General features: G+C 40.3%; 1 protein-coding gene across 2 annotated transcripts; it reads left to right on the top strand.

Annotated features, from left to right (window-relative positions):
• The first annotated feature begins 8,368 nt into the window (after positions 1-8,368).
• Positions 8,369-15,245, top strand: kcna2b (potassium voltage-gated channel, shaker-related subfamily, member 2b). Of its 2 annotated transcripts, XM_084916558.1 has the most exons (3): positions 8,369-8,708; positions 9,475-9,622; positions 10,332-15,245. In XM_084916558.1, the coding sequence occupies exon 3, from the start codon at positions 10,436-10,438 to the stop codon at positions 11,927-11,929; it is 1,494 nt and encodes a 497-aa protein (XP_084772684.1). In that variant the 5' UTR covers positions 8,369-8,708; positions 9,475-9,622; positions 10,332-10,435; the 3' UTR covers positions 11,930-15,245. The 2 variants fall into 2 exon arrangements, with proteins under 2 accessions (XP_084772684.1, XP_084772683.1); XM_084916557.1 differs by having other exon boundaries at positions 8,369-9,622.
• The last annotated feature ends 3,071 nt before the right edge of the window (positions 15,246-18,316 follow it).

Genomic DNA, 18,316 nt, shown 5'->3' on the forward strand with positions numbered 1-18,316 from the left:
TTCTTGCTCATGCTGGTGCCCTTGAACCTGAATTAACAAGTTGTGCCTATTAATCACCCTGCCACGCCCCTCCAGCGAACCACAGCTCATTCCAAAATGCAACAACATGCAGTTTTGAAAAGCTTATAATGGACACTCAACATCCAGTTTTGTAGCTGCTTCCGCGCTGAGGCTAAAGCACTGTGAATGGAACCATCGCAGGATCAGAAGTTGTTGAGACAGTGACAGAATTCAGCTGCAATGGACTTTTTCACCACATGCTTTCTATATAAAATTCAAAAGGATAGATGCAGAAAACAAGACAGCAATTTTGCAAAGCACTTTCGCGTTACTGGAATATACAAAGATTTTTGCATTCTGTATTCACCTTTCTGGGAAGAGATGTTCATCATGGACAACAGCTGACCAACATTAAGACAGAAGTGGCAAAAACCAAGGCCATCCACAATTTACTGCTATAAAACTGTGATACAAATTCAACGACTGTTAGTCATTTGCCTTTGTTAGTTCTATGTGTTGTGTATTTGTAATATGTGAGACAAACGCATATGTACATGTGCTGGTCGCTGCTATTCCATTGACATATACTGTACGTGGAGGAAAATACAAAGGCATTTATGCAGACACAAACACATGCAGCACATACACATGCCTTTGGACGGCTTTCTCCTTCCCAGAGTGCACTCTTGATTTATGGGGAAGGGCAAAATGTTGTCATGGGGCGGCTTGTTTGTTCTGTGTTATTTTTGTGCTGTCTTAAACATGACCCATGTAGAGAGAGTCTGAAAGTAGCCAAATTGTAAAGGAAAAAGCACTCATTTACAGTTGCAAGGCAAAGTTTTAGTGCCACTTACTGATATATAATGTTGGATCATTTTCCTCAATAAATCAGTGAACAAGTTTTATACTTTTTGTTCGTCTGTTCAACTTGCTTTTAGGTAGAAATATAGACACTCTCAAAAGATTCAGAAAACTTTCCTGCAGCTATGTCCAGAGGGATGTCTGGATTCAATACATTTCCAAAGTACATTTCCACTTTTAAGTTAACTAGAAGGGAGACTAACAACCTGTGTTTAGTATCCCTCTGCCTTTCTCTCACTCTAAATTGTTCAATAAAAGAAACCTATTAAATTTGCAGTTAAGAGTTAATAGAATGAAAATACATGAAATGTTTTATAGCTGGGCAAAGAATTAGTGACTGCCTTACCTGTGCAACATATAATGCAATTAAGTACATGACATCAAATGGTTTAATCCTTCAGTACTGCAATATTCAATCATTTCATGGGTTTTTCTGGATTCTACTGTGTGCATAAATGCTGTTGGCACACAGGATGTGCCACTGTTTAACAAGTGTTTCCCGTGAAGAGCCTTGCAACGTGACAGTCTTTTAATAGTGAAAAACAGTGCTGGCCCAGAGTCCTTTGGTTACAGGAAAACACACTAACACAACAGAAGAAAGAACAAAGAGAGCTCTCTGTAGCAGCAGCACCAGACAGGAAGCTTATGACGGAGTACTCCATCATTGAACTAGAAGGGCAATATTAAAAATAAAAGAGACGTCTCTCTGACAGATTTAGAAAGAAACATTTGGTGATTCCTAAATTTAATTCTACGTCAGACGTTTGGATGCCCCCTGGTTTGTCTGGTTGCACCTTAAAGAGCACTGAGCTGGAGCACAGTGGAAAACTTCATGTCATCTCCCAGGCGAAGAGGTAAATATTAACATTGTAACAAAGGTTTACAGCAATCATGCTGTCATGCTGTGTATGAGAAAGTGTGCTTTATTGCTGCGGCGAGCCTGCTAGTTCACTAACCACTCTGCCATCTCTCTTGGCAAAAGTGTGGCTGAAAGAATCAAACCACTATATCTTTGGTTGTCCCCTCTTACATGCGCAGCAAATCCCCCTCACAGTCTATTTGTGTCTGTTTTCATTCTTTTGCTTGTCTATTCCTTCAGTATCAAACATAGGGAAAGGCACAATGTGGCAGTCGATCACAAAAGTGATGTCATCAGACCTCACACTAGCCATAGGGCTAATGCACAACAACTCTCCATAGTAACAAGGGAGGGTTCTGCCCTCTGCAGGTGTATTTCAGAGCTAATCTCTTGAGCTGTTGGTGTTACTGTAAACTGTGCACAGAGCTTCTGGGAAAGGTAGAGGCTAGCAAAGTCTAATTTTGTGTATCAGTGTGTTTATTAGAATTGTACACTGTGTAGACTGGGTTTCACCATGCAGGGACTTGATGTGAACAGCAAGTTTAAGTTGAAACAATTTCAATATTGTGAGCCAACATCATCCCAGCACACACATAGTATAAAACCTTTACAATCAAAATGCCAACAGATCTTGAAGGGAGATGATGGAATGTCCCTTTGAATGTTTCTGGTCACCTGTGATCAGAGGAAAGAAGTTGTAGACACAAAATTTAAACAAATTTTCTAAGGTTAATATTATCACAAGAGACACTGCACTTTGGGGAAAATTTTAATCCATAATTTGTTTCCTTTTTAGTCTTTTTTTGGCTTCTACTAACACTTTAGGGGAAAGTCTGGATCATTAGCTGCAAAATGCTCCTCGCTTAATAAATATGAAGCAACTGAAACAGCTGCATACTGTGGCCCAAACCAATGCTATCAGGGACGGGAATAGAGAAGCTGAGGCCCAGGCAGGTAAACAGTGAGCCAGACTCTTTAAGGGAAAGTCTACAGAGCCCTCATTACAAGTAAATCCCCTCCATACAGCCTTCACACATCATCTTTCTCACTTCATTTGATTTTCATAATTTGAATTTTCAATTTTCGTCTGTTGTTTTTGAGAAACAGCATGAGTTTAATACATGAGCGGAAAGTTCCAAGCTGTAAAAATATAATCAAATAACTCCACAGAATAAAATTCTATGTCCACAGAATGCCAGGACTCATCACTTATCAACACATGGGTAAGCTTTTTTTAATCGTTCCCATCACATCCTTTGGTATATTTGAATGGTATTCTCTAAAATATATGCTTATGCTTTAGACCCGAGGCGAGATCAGTTTGTTGATGATTAAATTTTTAATCTTATGTTAATTTTAAACCATTTTTTATTTATTGGCTGCTTGACATCTTCTAACAGTACCAACTGCTAATTATTATTTTTAATCATAATTAGATTTTGTCTTAAAATCAGAGTCGAGATTAGAGTGAACACAATAATGTTATAAAGGAAGGTGTCGACTGATTTCAGCTTCAAAATTCTTCATAAAAGAACTTTCACAATAAACTCACGACTTTCTTAACATAAAGTATAATAAAGCCTTTAATGCCCTGGTCATGTGACACAGTACACACGCCTCTTGTTGTTTTTTCCCCTAGTGACTCCCAGTTGTGTGATATTTCCATGTTTGCTTGCAGAGCCACAGTCTTGGCACTGCAGGAAAGGATGGTTGCTAAGGATGATGATGCTGTTGCTAGTGCTTCCACTAAAATCAGATTATTTCTTACTGCTGATTGGCTGATCAGTACCAGTTTTCAGCCGCAGGCGTAGCAGAGAACACAGGACTCCCTGTCCAGTTCTGTATACAAATGCAAAGAAAAAAATACCTTAGAAATACAAATATACACACAGTCTGACACATGCGGGCCTGCAAGAAGATTTAGATTAAGCAAGAGCAAGATGTTCATTTGCAATCTTTTACTGCCAAAGCAAAGAGACAAATGGTAGAGAGGCTGACAGTTTAACACAAAGACACAAAGACGCTCCTGCATTCTGCTGCATGACTCATCACTGTCACTGTGACCTTTATCTGCTGCCCTCTCCACCTCTGTTCTTCCATCCCTCCCCTTCGTTTTCATTTTCTGCACCCCTCATTTCTGCATTTCCCGATGACTTTCTTTCCATCCTCCCTAATCTAGTGTCTTCTGATCCATAAATATAAGCTCTTCTTGACACAATTTCCACCATTTCTCTGGTGTCTTTCCCAATAGTTGTTTTTCCACAACTCTTAGTAATACAATACAAATATACACAGACAGACTACAGGCAGACTGGTGCTTGATGCTTGTGGCTGACAGACTATGGTTTGTATACATTAACTGTTCATTTAGCTGAACTGTCCAGACAGAGAGCACTTAACTGCTGCCCACAGTTTCAGAAATTCCTTAGTGAAAATGAATGTTCAGTGGATGTGTCAGGCCACCAAGAGCCTCCATGCAAAGGTGATGTTTTTAATATGTTGCTTATAGACTCAGCAGCACATATCTAGTAATACAGAATACATGCCATTTGTATACTCCTCTCTTTGCTAAACCACACCCTCCAGATCAGCAAGATCATTGATTTTCTCTTGTTTTCTAAGGTGGAGAAAACAACAGAAAGTGAAACCACATCTAGAATCAATACTGGAGCACTCTGCTCTGAAGGTAAGGACATATCTCATCGTGAAAACCGGTTGCTTTCAACAGACAGGTATAGAACTTGCAAGGTCATTTTCTAAATATAGAGAGAGACCCCAGGGGGAGACATGCAGAGAACGTGAAGAGTGGGTGGAGAAAATGAGAGGAAAAAGAGGGATGAATAGCCAGAATAAGCTGATGAACTCCTTGGTGTGTCATACAGGAGCCGAGTTCTGCAACAAAGATTAGTTTATTTTTGTTCTCCATTTACATTAACTGCAGTTTCATTAGATGTAAATTCAGAAACGTATTCATATTCATTTATACATGTATAAAGAAATGTGTGTGTTTTTGCACTTGGATTTTTGTGGGCTTGAAGCCACAAAGAAACAGGGAGTCAGTATGTTAAGGAATGTACCGATAACAAGAGCTCATCACTGCACGTGTGAGTGTGTTGCATTAGTAAGATATGACCTGCTGCAGCACCAGCAGAGGTCACACAGGACAAAGCTCCTCCCTGCAGTCATCTGTCATAACTTAGATAAACAACCTCTCTCCCTCACTCGGTCTCGTTCTCACTCGCCCAGTCATGCATGAGAAAGGCTGCAGATTTTAGGTGTGCGTGTCTGACACACACGTATCCTAGTCGTGCCATTTCAAAATATTCGTATGCCCTTCTCTTTCAGGAATAATGGGTTCTGCGTAACCTCTGCACTTAGATGTTATCCCGAGTATTAAGACTGTTTCCATCATATTTACTTCCTCTAATCCATCTTCAAAAAAAGAAAGAAAGAAAAAACGAACTAACAAACAAAAGAGTGCCCGGGTAGCATTTTGGAGCATAAGCTCCAATAAATTCACCGGCTATCACAACATGGTACATATTTAATACAGTGAAAAATAATGTTTGCATGGTTATTGCAGTCATGTGGGGTCAATAGTTGGGAAGCAATCTAAAGTTTCCCTTTCAGATTTTATCTGGCCTGCTTGGCTAAACATAAAACAGAATCAATGCTCCTATTAGGTTCAGACTTGGCATAACCTGAAGGTAAGAGGGAACTGGAGATGGATCTAAAGTCTTGGAAGGGGTTTGGGGTCTGTCAAACTCTGGGTAAACTGTGTGGCATTGATATAAAACTGTTTATACTTTATATGTCTATGGGCATTCAAAGGCCAGCACTGTACCAGCTAGGAAATACCCAATTTATGATTTAGGTCAAAACTTTAGTTACCACTGCATTTTTTGATTTATATATATATATATACCTGGTTTCATCTGAAATATTACACAATGCCTGTGTGCAATGAAACTGAATTTGACGTATGTCAGACACACTATAGAGTTACAAAGAGATTTTCTTTTTTTAGTTTATGTACAGTGAGTGATCACATTTTATTCACCTAAGTGCTTTACAATACAAAAGAGAAAGAAAAACACGATGTTTCCATCCACACATATGCAGATTAGTCATGTGCAATAACACAATAATAAACTCTCCCTCATCCACAGTTCCAGAGATCAGCAGTAACTGAATGTTACAGCTGATGCATGTCTGAAGTTGCTTGCGAGAATAAAGTCGTCCTGCGATGGGAGCAGAAGCAGAGTCCCCCTAGTGTGTATATCGCCTGTGCTGAGTTTTGACAGAGTTGACAGTTCAGTATGTTCAGTGTATCAGACTGCTTTGTCAGTGCTTTAGAATATCTGCAGTATGCCCTGCATATATGTAAAAAAAAATCATGAATCATTGTGTAGTAGGTTTCCAACCTGTGATAAAAGATGACTCATCCCTGCCCTGACTGTTGTAACTTATACAGCTCTACATACAACAGTAATTAATAGTGGGATTCCAATAAGACTTCAGTTAGCTGATGATTTTTTTATTTGGTTGAAGAAATAAAACAGTTTTAAAAAAAATGTATTCATGGTTTAGAAGAGTGAATTCTAACATGAAAAACTGATGTTGGATCTTAAAACAAAAACACAAAACAGCTGCAAGAATTAAATAAACCTCACGTCACTATGACCCACCCTTTCTGAATCCCATATTCTATAACATACTCTAAGTGCACTCTTCCTCATCCCGTGAGTGAAACTGTGTTTAGATAATTGCTTTCAACATGGTGGTGGAAGATGAATCATTGTTCTACTGACACCCAGCGCGGGATATTGGAAGCTGGGCTTTCTCCTGCATTTAGAAATGGGCTGTGTTCATTTACATTCACAAACAACTGAAGATTTAAGAGTTCCAGGGCATTTATCAGTAGAACCTGATAACACCAGAGTGGCAAATACAGTGCAGTACCATAAAAAAGTATTTGTTCCCTTCCTGATGTCTTATGCTTTGTATTTATCACACTTGCTTCATCATGCTTCAGATCATCAAATAAATTTAGATTTTAAAGATAAATGCAGTTTGCAGATGTAGTTATTAAAATGATTATTTCATTTCAGGGAAGAGGAACTGGCCAAACCTAGCTGTGCTGTTTAAATCCAAACTGTATAAACCAAGTCAGCTTGAGCTTCATGGCATTAACTGATGCCTGGACATTCTCCTTCAGGATTTTCTGATAGAGAGCAGAATTCATGGTTACATCATTTAGAGCAAGTCGTCCAGGTCCTGAAGCAGCAAAGGAGCCCCAGATCGTCATACTACCACCACCATGTCTGACTGTTGGTATGATGTTGTTTTTATGAAATGCTGTGTTGGTTTTGGGACTCAAACCTTCCAAAAAGTTCAACTCTTGTCTTGTCAGTTCACAAAATATTTCACCAAAAGTCTCGGGGTTCACCGTAATGTTATTTGGTGAATGTAAGACGAGCCTTGGTCTTCTTTTTCTACAGCAGTGGTTTTAACTATGTAGCTCTCCCATGGATGCCACTTTTGCCCAGTTCCTGTCCAATTTTTGAAACATGAGGCTGTCCTTAACTCGTGCCAAGTGAACCCTGCAGTTTTTTTAGATGTTGTTCTCAGTTCTTTTGTGACCTCCCAGGTCATTGATTCACTCTTGGAGTAATTTTGGTATGCTGGCCACTCCTGGGAAGGTTCCAGGATATCTCCATTTGTGGATAATGGCTCTCACCAGTGGTTTACTGGAGTCTCAAAGCCTTGGAAATGGCTTTGTAACCCATCCAAAGTGATAGATGTCAGTGACTTTGTTTCTCATCTGTTCCTGAATTTCTTTAGATTGTGATTGTGATGATTCAATTTGAGATCTTTTAGCCTCTTTCACTTTGTCAGACGTGTTCTATGTAAGTGATTTCTTGATTGTGCAGGTCTGGCAGTAATCAGGCCTGGATATGGCAAGTGAATTTGAACTCAACTTTTCAACAAATGAGCTTAATCACAGTTGATAACGAGGTGGGCAATCACTATTTTAAATAGGGCCAGTCAGGTTTGGACAGGTTTTTTCCTTAATAAATAGAATAATTTTAAAAAATGCAATCTTTTAAAGTGTAATCTTTCTCTAATCTTAGCTTTTTTTTTCTTGCTCTTGAACATCGAAATGTGTCAACACACACACACACACACACACACACAAAGCGATCTTGACACGGGTGTTTCTATGGCATACATATAAAGAACTCTATTATAATCATTAGAGAGACATGACTTCCAAAACTATTCAAGACTGTCAAAAATAACTTTGAACACCTGGGATTTTGTTGTTTTGTGCATAAGCTGTTTAAACGTGTAATTTCCCCTACAATCCTCCCTCACTGTTGTTCACGGTGTTTGGATTCTTTCTATTTATTTTGTGCCTCTCTTTAGCCCAATTCTAATTTGTTATGTGGATATATATCCACATCAGAAACACAACAGAAGCCAAGTCATTAACAACATTTTATCGCTCAAATTTTTTTCGGACATTCTCTGCCTCTAAGGGTTTTTCTTCTTCTTCTTCTTCCCCTTAATCTCTTCTGAGCAGCGCGTGTTTTGCTTAGAAACGCTTCCACTCTCTAGTGGGCGATGCTTCCTCTTTAATGTGGAAGAGTGAGGACAGGAGTGTCGGGGGGTGGGGAGCGCAAAGGGATGGGGCGAGGCGCACAAGAAGCTTTTAGTATGCGCTGCAATGCCTAACTGCAGCCCACGCATCTCAACTATGGTGAATTATGGTGAAATATGAGAAACACGGGAAGAGCCGGCAGCTCAAAAACAGTTAGACGTGATGAGATGACACAGCCGCTGGACTGATTAGTCAAATAAGGGAAGAAGGGCACATATGAAGAAATAGACGAACGACCTCAAGACACCTTTTGAGAAGAGAAAAACTGGATTTAACAAAACAATAATAGGCTACATGCGTCTGCACAACAACAAGACAATCGCGGTGAATTCCTGCATGCCATTAGCCTATCTGAAATAATGCTGCCTGTACTCGGACAGATAATGCTATGCTGCTTTGTTTAGTGCATGGAGACTGTTGTGGATTTCCATGATCCGCACAGGAAAGGGCTGCAAATGGCTTGAGCATGTCTGGCACCTGCCCCTCCAAACTAACTCGCGCTTGCAGTCAACTACAACATTTCCATTTAATGTCTGAAATGCATGAACTTGGCTGCTTGGACTCAAATTTATTAGCAATAGTTTATTTCGCCATCAGAGGGTTGGTTTCATCCATGGAGTTGTGAACGCATTCTGTTTCTTAGTAATGTGCATCACTGGTGTAGTCATATGGATATTCCCCATCCGAAAAAAAGGATGGTGATATTTACGTTGAAATAATTAAAAAGAAAATTTTTTTTAAAACAACTTAGGAATCAAACAGGTGATTCCGCGTTATTTCTTAAATCTCCTGAAGCGTCGGCGGCTTTCACAGTATCTTTTCTTCAGTAAGTCCACTGATGCCAAGCAAACAAGGCTGTCGTTGTTTTTGTTTTGGGCGACGGCATAGTGTCATGTTAAATTTAACTAATGTCAGGATTTTAAGTGTGTTTAAGTGCAAACCACTTGCCCCCACCGTCGTCCCCGACCAGCTTCAGCCTGTAGCGTAGCTGCATCTCGGCATGTGCCCGCTGGTCACCGAAGCGATGGAGGTAACTCCTGCATCCTCACACCTTGTCCCCTCTCCCATTCCCACTGCCGCCTTGCTGCAGCGCCAGAGCTTCGGATGATATATGAGTGACAGGAAGGAGCTGCTTGGACCGAGGGGAGTGACTCAGGACCGGGCACTCTGCTTAAGATTTACCAGCAGAGGACAGAGGACTGTAAACAAGCCCAATACGTGCCTGTGAAAAGTAGCAGGTAGGGGCTTTTGATTTATTTATTTTTTCAGACCTTATTTTAAAAATCAAAAGCTGAAAAAAGTTTTGTTTTTTGTTGTTTTTGATCTTGTGCACCACCGTTGCTTTTGTGCAGCTGCTAATGAACAGAACAGATGTGAAGTGTGTCAAACACTTGAATTGACAAATCTCCCAAAATCTTCTCTACTGAAAAAACTACAAAGTTTATTAATTTAAGTGAGTTTTTTTTTTTCAGCATTGGTAGGAAATGCTGGTAACACCAGATTTATAGAGGAAACTCATCTCAGAGACTGTGGAGCACTGAGCTCATAATCAGATTTGTTGGTTGTAATTGCACCCTGTGAGAGTGGATACTGTATTACTGGCCTGCATATTGATCCTGCAGTGTGCTCATATGAGGGAGAACTCATAACCTAATACACAGACACAATGGAGCCAGTGCTCGCAAATGGTTCTGCCCCCACCAACTTGTTATTTTCAAATGCTCTGCTTTCAAGGCTTTGGAATAAGATGGCATTTCTGGGAAATAACAGCAGCTGAAAAATGTTTGGTTTAAAAATTGACAAACTAAGTGGATCATAAATGTTTGCCAGTGAATACAAGTTTCTGAACAAGTTATTCGTTTAAAGTCCCATAAAAAGTAGAGCGTGAAGCATGTGCTGATCACATTAATATTAAACCTACCTCTGCTTTCTGTCTGTTCCTTTTAGCAGGCAAATCTGCCTGACTGTACAAGTGTGTGGAGCCTTTACCTACTTGTGGCCCAACGTGGCCCCGCCCGGTCTGAAAGCTGCAGGTCCCATCTTCTTCCATCATGACGGTCGCTACCAGCGACCCTGCGGATGAAGCAGCAGCACATCCAGGTCAGCCTCATGACCATTACGACTCTGATCCGGATCATGAATGCTGCGAGAGGGTTGTCATTAACATCTCAGGCTTGCGCTTTGAGACACAGCTGAAGACACTTTCCCAGTTTCCAGAGACACTGCTAGGTGATCCTAAAAAAAGGATGAGGTATTTTGATCCGCTCCGGAATGAATACTTCTTTGATCGGAATCGACCAAGTTTTGACGCTATTCTGTATTATTACCAGTCTGGAGGGAGACTGCGCCGGCCTGTTAACGTGACTCTTGACATTTTTTCTGAGGAGATCCGGTTTTATGAATTGGGTGAAGAGGCTATGGAAATCTTCAGGGAGGATGAAGGTTTTATAAGGGAAGAGGAGCGGCCTCTGCCAGAAAATGAGTTCCAGAGACAAGTGTGGCTTCTGTTTGAATATCCAGAGAGCTCAGGACCAGCTCGCATCATTGCCATAATCTCTGTCATGGTGATTCTTATCTCTATTGTCAGTTTCTGTCTGGAGACACTGCCACTTAATCGAAACGAAGATGAGATGTATAACTCACTCCAGTCCACATACAACACCACCACTCCATCTGCAAGCTTTTATTTTACAGATCCTTTCTTCATTGTTGAGACGCTTTGCATCATCTGGTTCTCTTTTGAGTTCCTAGTTAGGTTCTTCGCCTGTCCCAGCAAAACTGGATTTTTTGGCAACATCATGAACATCATTGATATTGTGGCAATCATCCCGTACTTCATCACCCTCGGCACAGAACTAGCAGAGCGGCCAGAGGATGGCCAGGCAGGCCAGCAAGCCATGTCTTTGGCTATTCTCCGTGTCATCCGTCTAGTTAGGGTATTTCGTATCTTCAAACTCTCACGTCATTCCAAGGGACTCCAGATCTTAGGGCAGACACTGAAGGCCAGCATGCGTGAGCTGGGCCTCCTCATCTTCTTCCTGTTCATTGGTGTCATCCTCTTCTCTAGTGCGGTCTACTTTGCAGAAGCAGACGAGCCAGTTTCTCAGTTCAGCAGCATCCCCGAGGCCTTTTGGTGGGCAGTGGTTTCCATGACAACCGTAGGCTACGGAGACATGGTCCCAACAACTATTGGGGGGAAGATTGTGGGGTCTCTCTGTGCAATTGCCGGTGTGCTGACGATTGCACTGCCTGTACCGGTCATTGTATCAAACTTCAACTACTTCTACCACAGAGAGACAGAAGGTGAGGAGCAGGCACAGTATCTGAATATGCCAAGTGTGCCTAAAGCCAGCTCAGCTGACGATCTGAAGAAGAGCGGTCGGAGCGGCAGCGGATCCACTCTCAGTAAGTCTGACTATGTGGAAATCCAAGAGGCAGTGAACCACAGTATGGAGGACTTCAGATCAGAGGCCAGGAAAACAGGAAACTGCACCCTGGCCAACACTAACTATGTAAACATCACCAAGATGCGCACAGATGTATAATGCGAGCTCGGATGATTTACTTCTGCTGGCATCTACAATAACTGTAGTGGGAAGCTAAAGGTCCGCATACTGATAAATGTATGGGGCCCAGTATAGGAGTACAGAGCAGATCAGTGAGATTAACGTGGAGAAAGGGTCAGTAGAGAAGACCACATCCTCTCCCATATCATGTTCATACTATAGAACTGTCAGCTGTCGTATTCACGACATTGTTAGTGTTTGCATGGAGTTAGTCTTACCTGTGAAAGTAGTTATCCTGCCTCCAACAGTAGCAAAATTGTAGCCTAACCATAATAATCAATAATAACAATATAAAAGGACCACTAATTTTTTTATCTTCTTTCTCTAATTGCTGCACAAAGGATGCATGATAACAATATTCCAACAATATTACAGACGTGTCATAACTTATAAAACAGGCCATTCGATCAGCATTCATGGGCAGCTTTAATCTGCTGCTCTAACTGCCAAGGTCCAGATACACAGAAAGATCATTTTCAACCAGATCACGGTGTTCTCTCGAGGGAACACCGAATTAAGAAACAAAGAACGAGAGTGCAGCACCAATATGCTGGTGGCCATGTGCACTAGTATTCATTCCCTTGCTACATCTTGTCTAGTACAAGCTAGCAGAGACAGGTAGATACCAACAGCCTAAATGAGTGCTTTGCTGTAATTCTGTACTGCTATAGCACACCACATTCTTCTCCTGCCATTTCTTCTTGATGAAGTTCAAAATGATTTACAATGTCTATGCAGGGTGCATGACTCTCTCCACTCGAAGCCTTTTCTTGCCTCTAATTAGTGCAGATTAGCAGGTGAACAGCAGAACACTGAACAGAGTGAATGTCTTAACGTATTCTACTAATGAGTGTTTTTAATATAATTAATTTATGATCAACGTGGTCTTATTACATATATTTTCATGGCCTTAATGTTGAATGAAATACTCTTTTAGTGTTCTGGGTGAGTTTCCAGCCTCTTTGCTGTAACTTTAGACACGCAGTTAAACGTGTTCAGCTTGACATCACTGCCCAAAATAAACGTTGCTGTTCTTGACTTCAAAGCATTCCATGTGTGTAGGAATAGATACAATGATTTTGTGGGCAAATTGCTGACATTCTGTTGCATATATCAACACAGCTTAGGTCTCATGAATAACTAAAATGTATATATGTCATTTTTAAGCTTCAGCTTTAGTGCCAGCATTTGAGTTCACTGCAAGTCTGCTTACGACGTCTTTAGCGGTTAGCTGTTACAACAGAGTAATCTGACCTAATCAAGCTGCTTCACAGCGTTATCCTTTAATGGCCTCCATCCTGAAAAGGGAACATTTGTTTTCCTCTGAAAGTTGTTATGTGCCACCACCTGCTAAATTGTATCTTGGTTTGTAAAAGACATCAATTTTTTTTCCATTTCTGCACCCATTTCAGAAATCATTCCCCTGGCCCAACATATTTAACTAACCAAAACTTATGCAGTTCTGATTTTGCAAAGCTGCATGTCCTCAAAAGTAATCATTGTTGCATGCATTAATATAAATAATATTTGACAATAAAGAAAGGAAAACTTACTTAATTACATACATGGAAGAGGGTAGTGTGTTCATGTGGCAGCTTATTAGCTACCTCCAGTATGGGAGATGATATCAAACTATGATCCACCCTGTGGATGCTAACAACATCCTAAGCTCTTCACTTTTCTATTTGTTATAGTCTGTTGCAGTCACGACCTAGTATCTATGTATCATGAAAGCACACCGTCTGCTGCCAGCTCAGTGGATGCACTGAGATTCATAGCTGATCAGTCAGTGTATTTGTAATGCTCCAAGGATCTTCTAAGTGCTGCCATCTCTAACATATAGGTCCATCAACCTCGGTGTGTAATATTTTGTGGGTGAGAGAGCTTATGAGAGAGAAACAGACTCAGACACAAAGGGACTGTGAGAGAAACTTAGAGCTTTCAGAAACACACAAGCTGACGTCACTGTTCTCAAATGCTGCTCCCCTTGTTTCCAGGCTAGAATGACAATGGTGCTCAGTGTTAGCACAGTGTTTACAGCCTATGTACTGCATATATTAAACACATGCACATAGTATATTAAACAAAGCAAACTGAAAGGAAACACTCCGTTGTGATGATGTCCACAAGTGCGTGTGGACCTGTGAGATAAGCTACAGTGTCTGCAAAGCCAAGTTACTGAAGACTTAAAATATAAGGAAGCAGAGCAAAGTCTGTGAAGGGAAGTATGATAATTCAAGTAAGACAACACTGCCGCAATTTTCTCCCTTGTATTTTTCTTATGTGTATTTGCATTACTATGAGCTGCTCCTGTGTACAGGAACACCTACGTATTTAAGTCACTTTAGGCTTAGGCTGGACGCTGTCTTTGCTGCTCTTCTTAGCAAGCATACAACACCTGAAATGACACTCTGTCAAGACAACAAACTCTCAGAGAAACCAACAGCGTGGCACATCAGGATCTAAGTCATGGATAACACGTCTTTGCTGTACTGCACAACACCAGTGGACTTGTACACAGACACACATTCATACAAACACTGGGCATTTTAAAACATACAGACAGTGTACACAGATGCTTACCGTGAGATGTAATCTTATGGACATGTCTGGCAGACGCATTTCTGTGGCAGACTTCGCTGCCACAACGGACTTAAACCTGCCGATTTTGGGGTTTACACTGTAGCCATGTAAATGCATCTAAGAGTTAGAGCTGCTTTAATTATGTTGTCCAGTACCTAATGCTTTAGAACCAGACTCTGCCATGTGTAGGTTCCTGCGTAATAGAAAATCCATGAAACTAATTTGCTTTGTCAGAAATGATCAAATCCTGTTGTTTTTCACTCTGTTTTTGTATTCGAATGTCATAATTAGCTGCCTTTGAGCCTCAGAAGTGGATGGACTGAGGTTTGATGCAAACACGCGCAGACCTTGGTCAAATAAATCCTGTCTCAGTACAAAGTTACTCTCAGAAAACCACTCGCTCTGCTCTGTCTTCTTCAACTGTTTGACAGGCAAACACATGTGTGAATGAAATATAAGATAATCCTCAGCTCATTGACTGTATTGTTGTCTATACTTACAGCTGTCTATGCTCACTATATGTACAAGGATTGTTTTATCTGCTATTGTATGCAAACGAAGGAACTAAGAATCAAGCTGTATATTATTACACCCACAGAAATATGGATTTGAATGTCTGTCCTTAACATGTCCTATGAACATAAACTAAAAACAGAAAATATCTATTCAGAGATACTTTCATTATTTAAAATAAATGTATATTATAAAGTTATTATGAATTATACTGGTCTCATTGATAATATCAAGAATATATTTATGCTAACATGCAGCTGCTGTTGTGTTTTTCTCATGTGGATTCACACCGTGGTGTCCTATAACCAGCTGTCACAGAAACGATAGTGAAATCGGCTGTGACATAATTTTGTGTGAGAAAGAAAACAAAACAAAAAGGAAAAACCTGTAACAGAGCGTATACATCGAGGGAACCACTACTGGAGCATCTGCTCTCATGTCCGTTACATAAAGTGTATCAACCCTCACCACCTAAATGGCTTCGTGTCCCGCTTTTCTCCTTAAGTGAATCTTATGCTCTCTGTGGATTACTGAGAAAGCAAAGTGGCCTATTTATAAAACCAGCAAGGAGGGGAGTGAGCGAGAGAGAGCGAGAGAGAGCAAAAGGCCCTCGACTTGTAATTCATCAGAGTGGGACAAGTGCAAACATTTCTCTGAATCAGTACCATTTAGCACTACCCCTTGTACCTGGTTTGTTTCTCCTCACGTCGCCTTGCTCATTTTGCTCTTATCGCTGCTGCTTGAGTAAGTCTGCCTTCCCCTCTCTATTATTTGGCCCTCTCGACTTTCATTTCCCACACATTTTCCTCGTGAGTTCATCTGTCTCCCTTTCTGCAGCGCTCTAAACACTAAATGATGCACAGTGGATGATTTGATCCCCCTTCCCAGACATATATCAGTATAATTTTCTCTCTGGACGTCTCAGTAGGCTGGGTCCGGAAAGTCAGCTAAGGACAGCAGTGGGAGGAGGTAACTGATGGTGTTTTCCCACTGATTGTTATCTGATTGTATTAAACATCAACTTACCCATATAGCCAATATTCCAGTCACATTGGCCACTAGTGGTTCCTCCTGCCTGCAGGGTTATTGTCTCTTGTCTTTATTACTCTTGTTTTAGTGGCCTTGAAAAGTAGTGACATTCATTCACAATATTACCAATATGTTTTCGTATAGCTAGTCATTTTGATTGACATAAGTGCATTTGCTTTTATGCTGTATGAGGTAATATCTATTAGGCCAAGAGAGTGTCTCATGTGCAGGACATATTTCCCCGATGTACTGTGAGCTGATTTATACCCGAACATGCAGCCCTCTTAATAGCCTGAGTGCATCTTTACATTCATGTGTGTGGAGGAGGGGAGTTTCCTTTTTCATCAGTCCTGTATGGACGGTGAAAGACCCCGTTTTAATAACACTAGGTTTTCTTTTTTCTGTTCACAGGTTTATGATTTAAACAGCTAGAGGACTGTGTTATGTGCACACTCCATAATCATATTGGGTAAGGAAGACAAAGATAAATACATAAACCTATAAAAAGGTTAATTAATATGCCAGATATTAGATGGTGGATGGTTGACAGTCTGTCTGTGCTTTAGATGACCTGATGTTATTTATAGCTTTGACATAAAATCTATAGCCAGCTTTCACGATATACCTTTGCTTCCAGTGACCTGTTAATCTCCAGTATTCTCTTTAATTGTTGCAGCGGACTTGCTTTGACACCCATTAATAAATCGATCCACATAACAGAGACACGTGATTGCGGCGAAACAAAGACTCAACTGCTAATGTTCTAACTTCCCTGTCTTACTGAGCTCCGTCTGTCTTTCATCTGTCCATCTGTAGTGTTGAATTCGTAGCGAAAAACTGCTCCACTACCTCTCCAACCAGAGCTTGATTATAAGGTCATTGTTTAGTTTGTCTTTATATCTTTATTTATAGACAGACACATACTCACAAACCTCATTACATTAATATTTTGTGTAATCCCCCAGGGGGTGGTTTTGATCTTTCTTTCAGTTCTCCATCCACATTTTTTCCACCCACACACCAATAAAACACAAGCCACTGAGAACACACTAAGATATCTAAGACTAATTTAATCCAGGATACAAAACGCTGATATGATGATCGAGCATTCTGGGATAAAAGACATATTCACTCAGGGCTTCATGTTCCATTATGTCATATTTCCACATAATAGGAACACAGTGAGACTGGTCACTACTTCAGACAACAAATTGATAAATTTACTTTCCTTTTTAACCTTGTTTGACTAATAGAACATCTGCAAATCCTGCTGTTTTCATGATTTCCTCAAGTGTGAAATTTGCAGGCAGTGAGATTGTTTCAAAGTTGGGACGCACATCAACATTCTTGGGTTTGATACATAAACTGAACCTGACTGAAGTTCCTTTCATTCATCAGCTGTGCGGCTTTCTATTAGTCTGTCTGGCAGACTCCAGTGGGCTGCTTAACCTTATGCCTCCTTCATGCGTTATTTTCATCTGCCCCCTGGTGTCGACAAGGTGGCATGACAGTGTTAACTGAACCAATATTTTATTTTATTTATTTGATGGAATGATTTTATTACTTTCTCTGTTTTAGGTTAATGCATAGAAGACAGACATTTCCCAAAACTAATGTAAAAAAATAGGTTGGACCAGCTTGTATCCCTTTTAAGAATGAAAAAGCACCAGCAGCAGAAAATAAGATCAGAAATACGACTACTACTACTACTACTAATAATAATAATAATAATAATAATGCAGTACCAAGAAACTAAGAAAGTAGTCTTTTCTGATACATACATACATAAACATATTTTTTTAGTACTTATGTCAATTTGAGAAATGTTTCTTGCTTTTTTTGGTTTTGTGTATCTGCCAGTAAGTCGGGGGAGCAAATTATATCTACTTCCTCTTGTCCTCCACCCAGTCATTGCTCACATTTGAGATTCAGCACAGTATTAGAGTCTTAATATATCCTACTTCCATTAATAATTCCTAAGCTCAACAATCATGTCCTGTCCCCTTTCTGGACTTCTTTTTCTTTCTTGTTCTTTTATTTCTGTCTTTCTGCAGCTTTTTTCAACCTTCTCACAGATTCAACTTTGTGTCAGTGAATAAATTATTTTCTGTCTGTATCTTTTGTTCCATTCCACTCTTACAACACTGCAAACAGAAAATTTCAGATATGCATGTGTTGCCATATTTCCATCAAACACACATTAAGTAATTTGGTTAGTGCTCCTTTGTTCTTTATGCACAT

This window comes from Perissodus microlepis, chromosome 20 (assembly GCF_051167445.1).
Source record: "Perissodus microlepis isolate ML-2025 ecotype Zambia chromosome 20, ASM5116744v1, whole genome shotgun sequence".
NCBI lineage: Eukaryota > Metazoa > Chordata > Actinopteri > Cichliformes > Cichlidae > Perissodus > Perissodus microlepis.

Bases quoted from the DNA above. Each gene is read 5' to 3' on its own strand.
- kcna2b (XM_084916557.1), top strand. From the start codon at position 10,436: ATGACGGTCGCTACCAGCGACCCTGCGGATGAAGCAGCAGCACATCCA.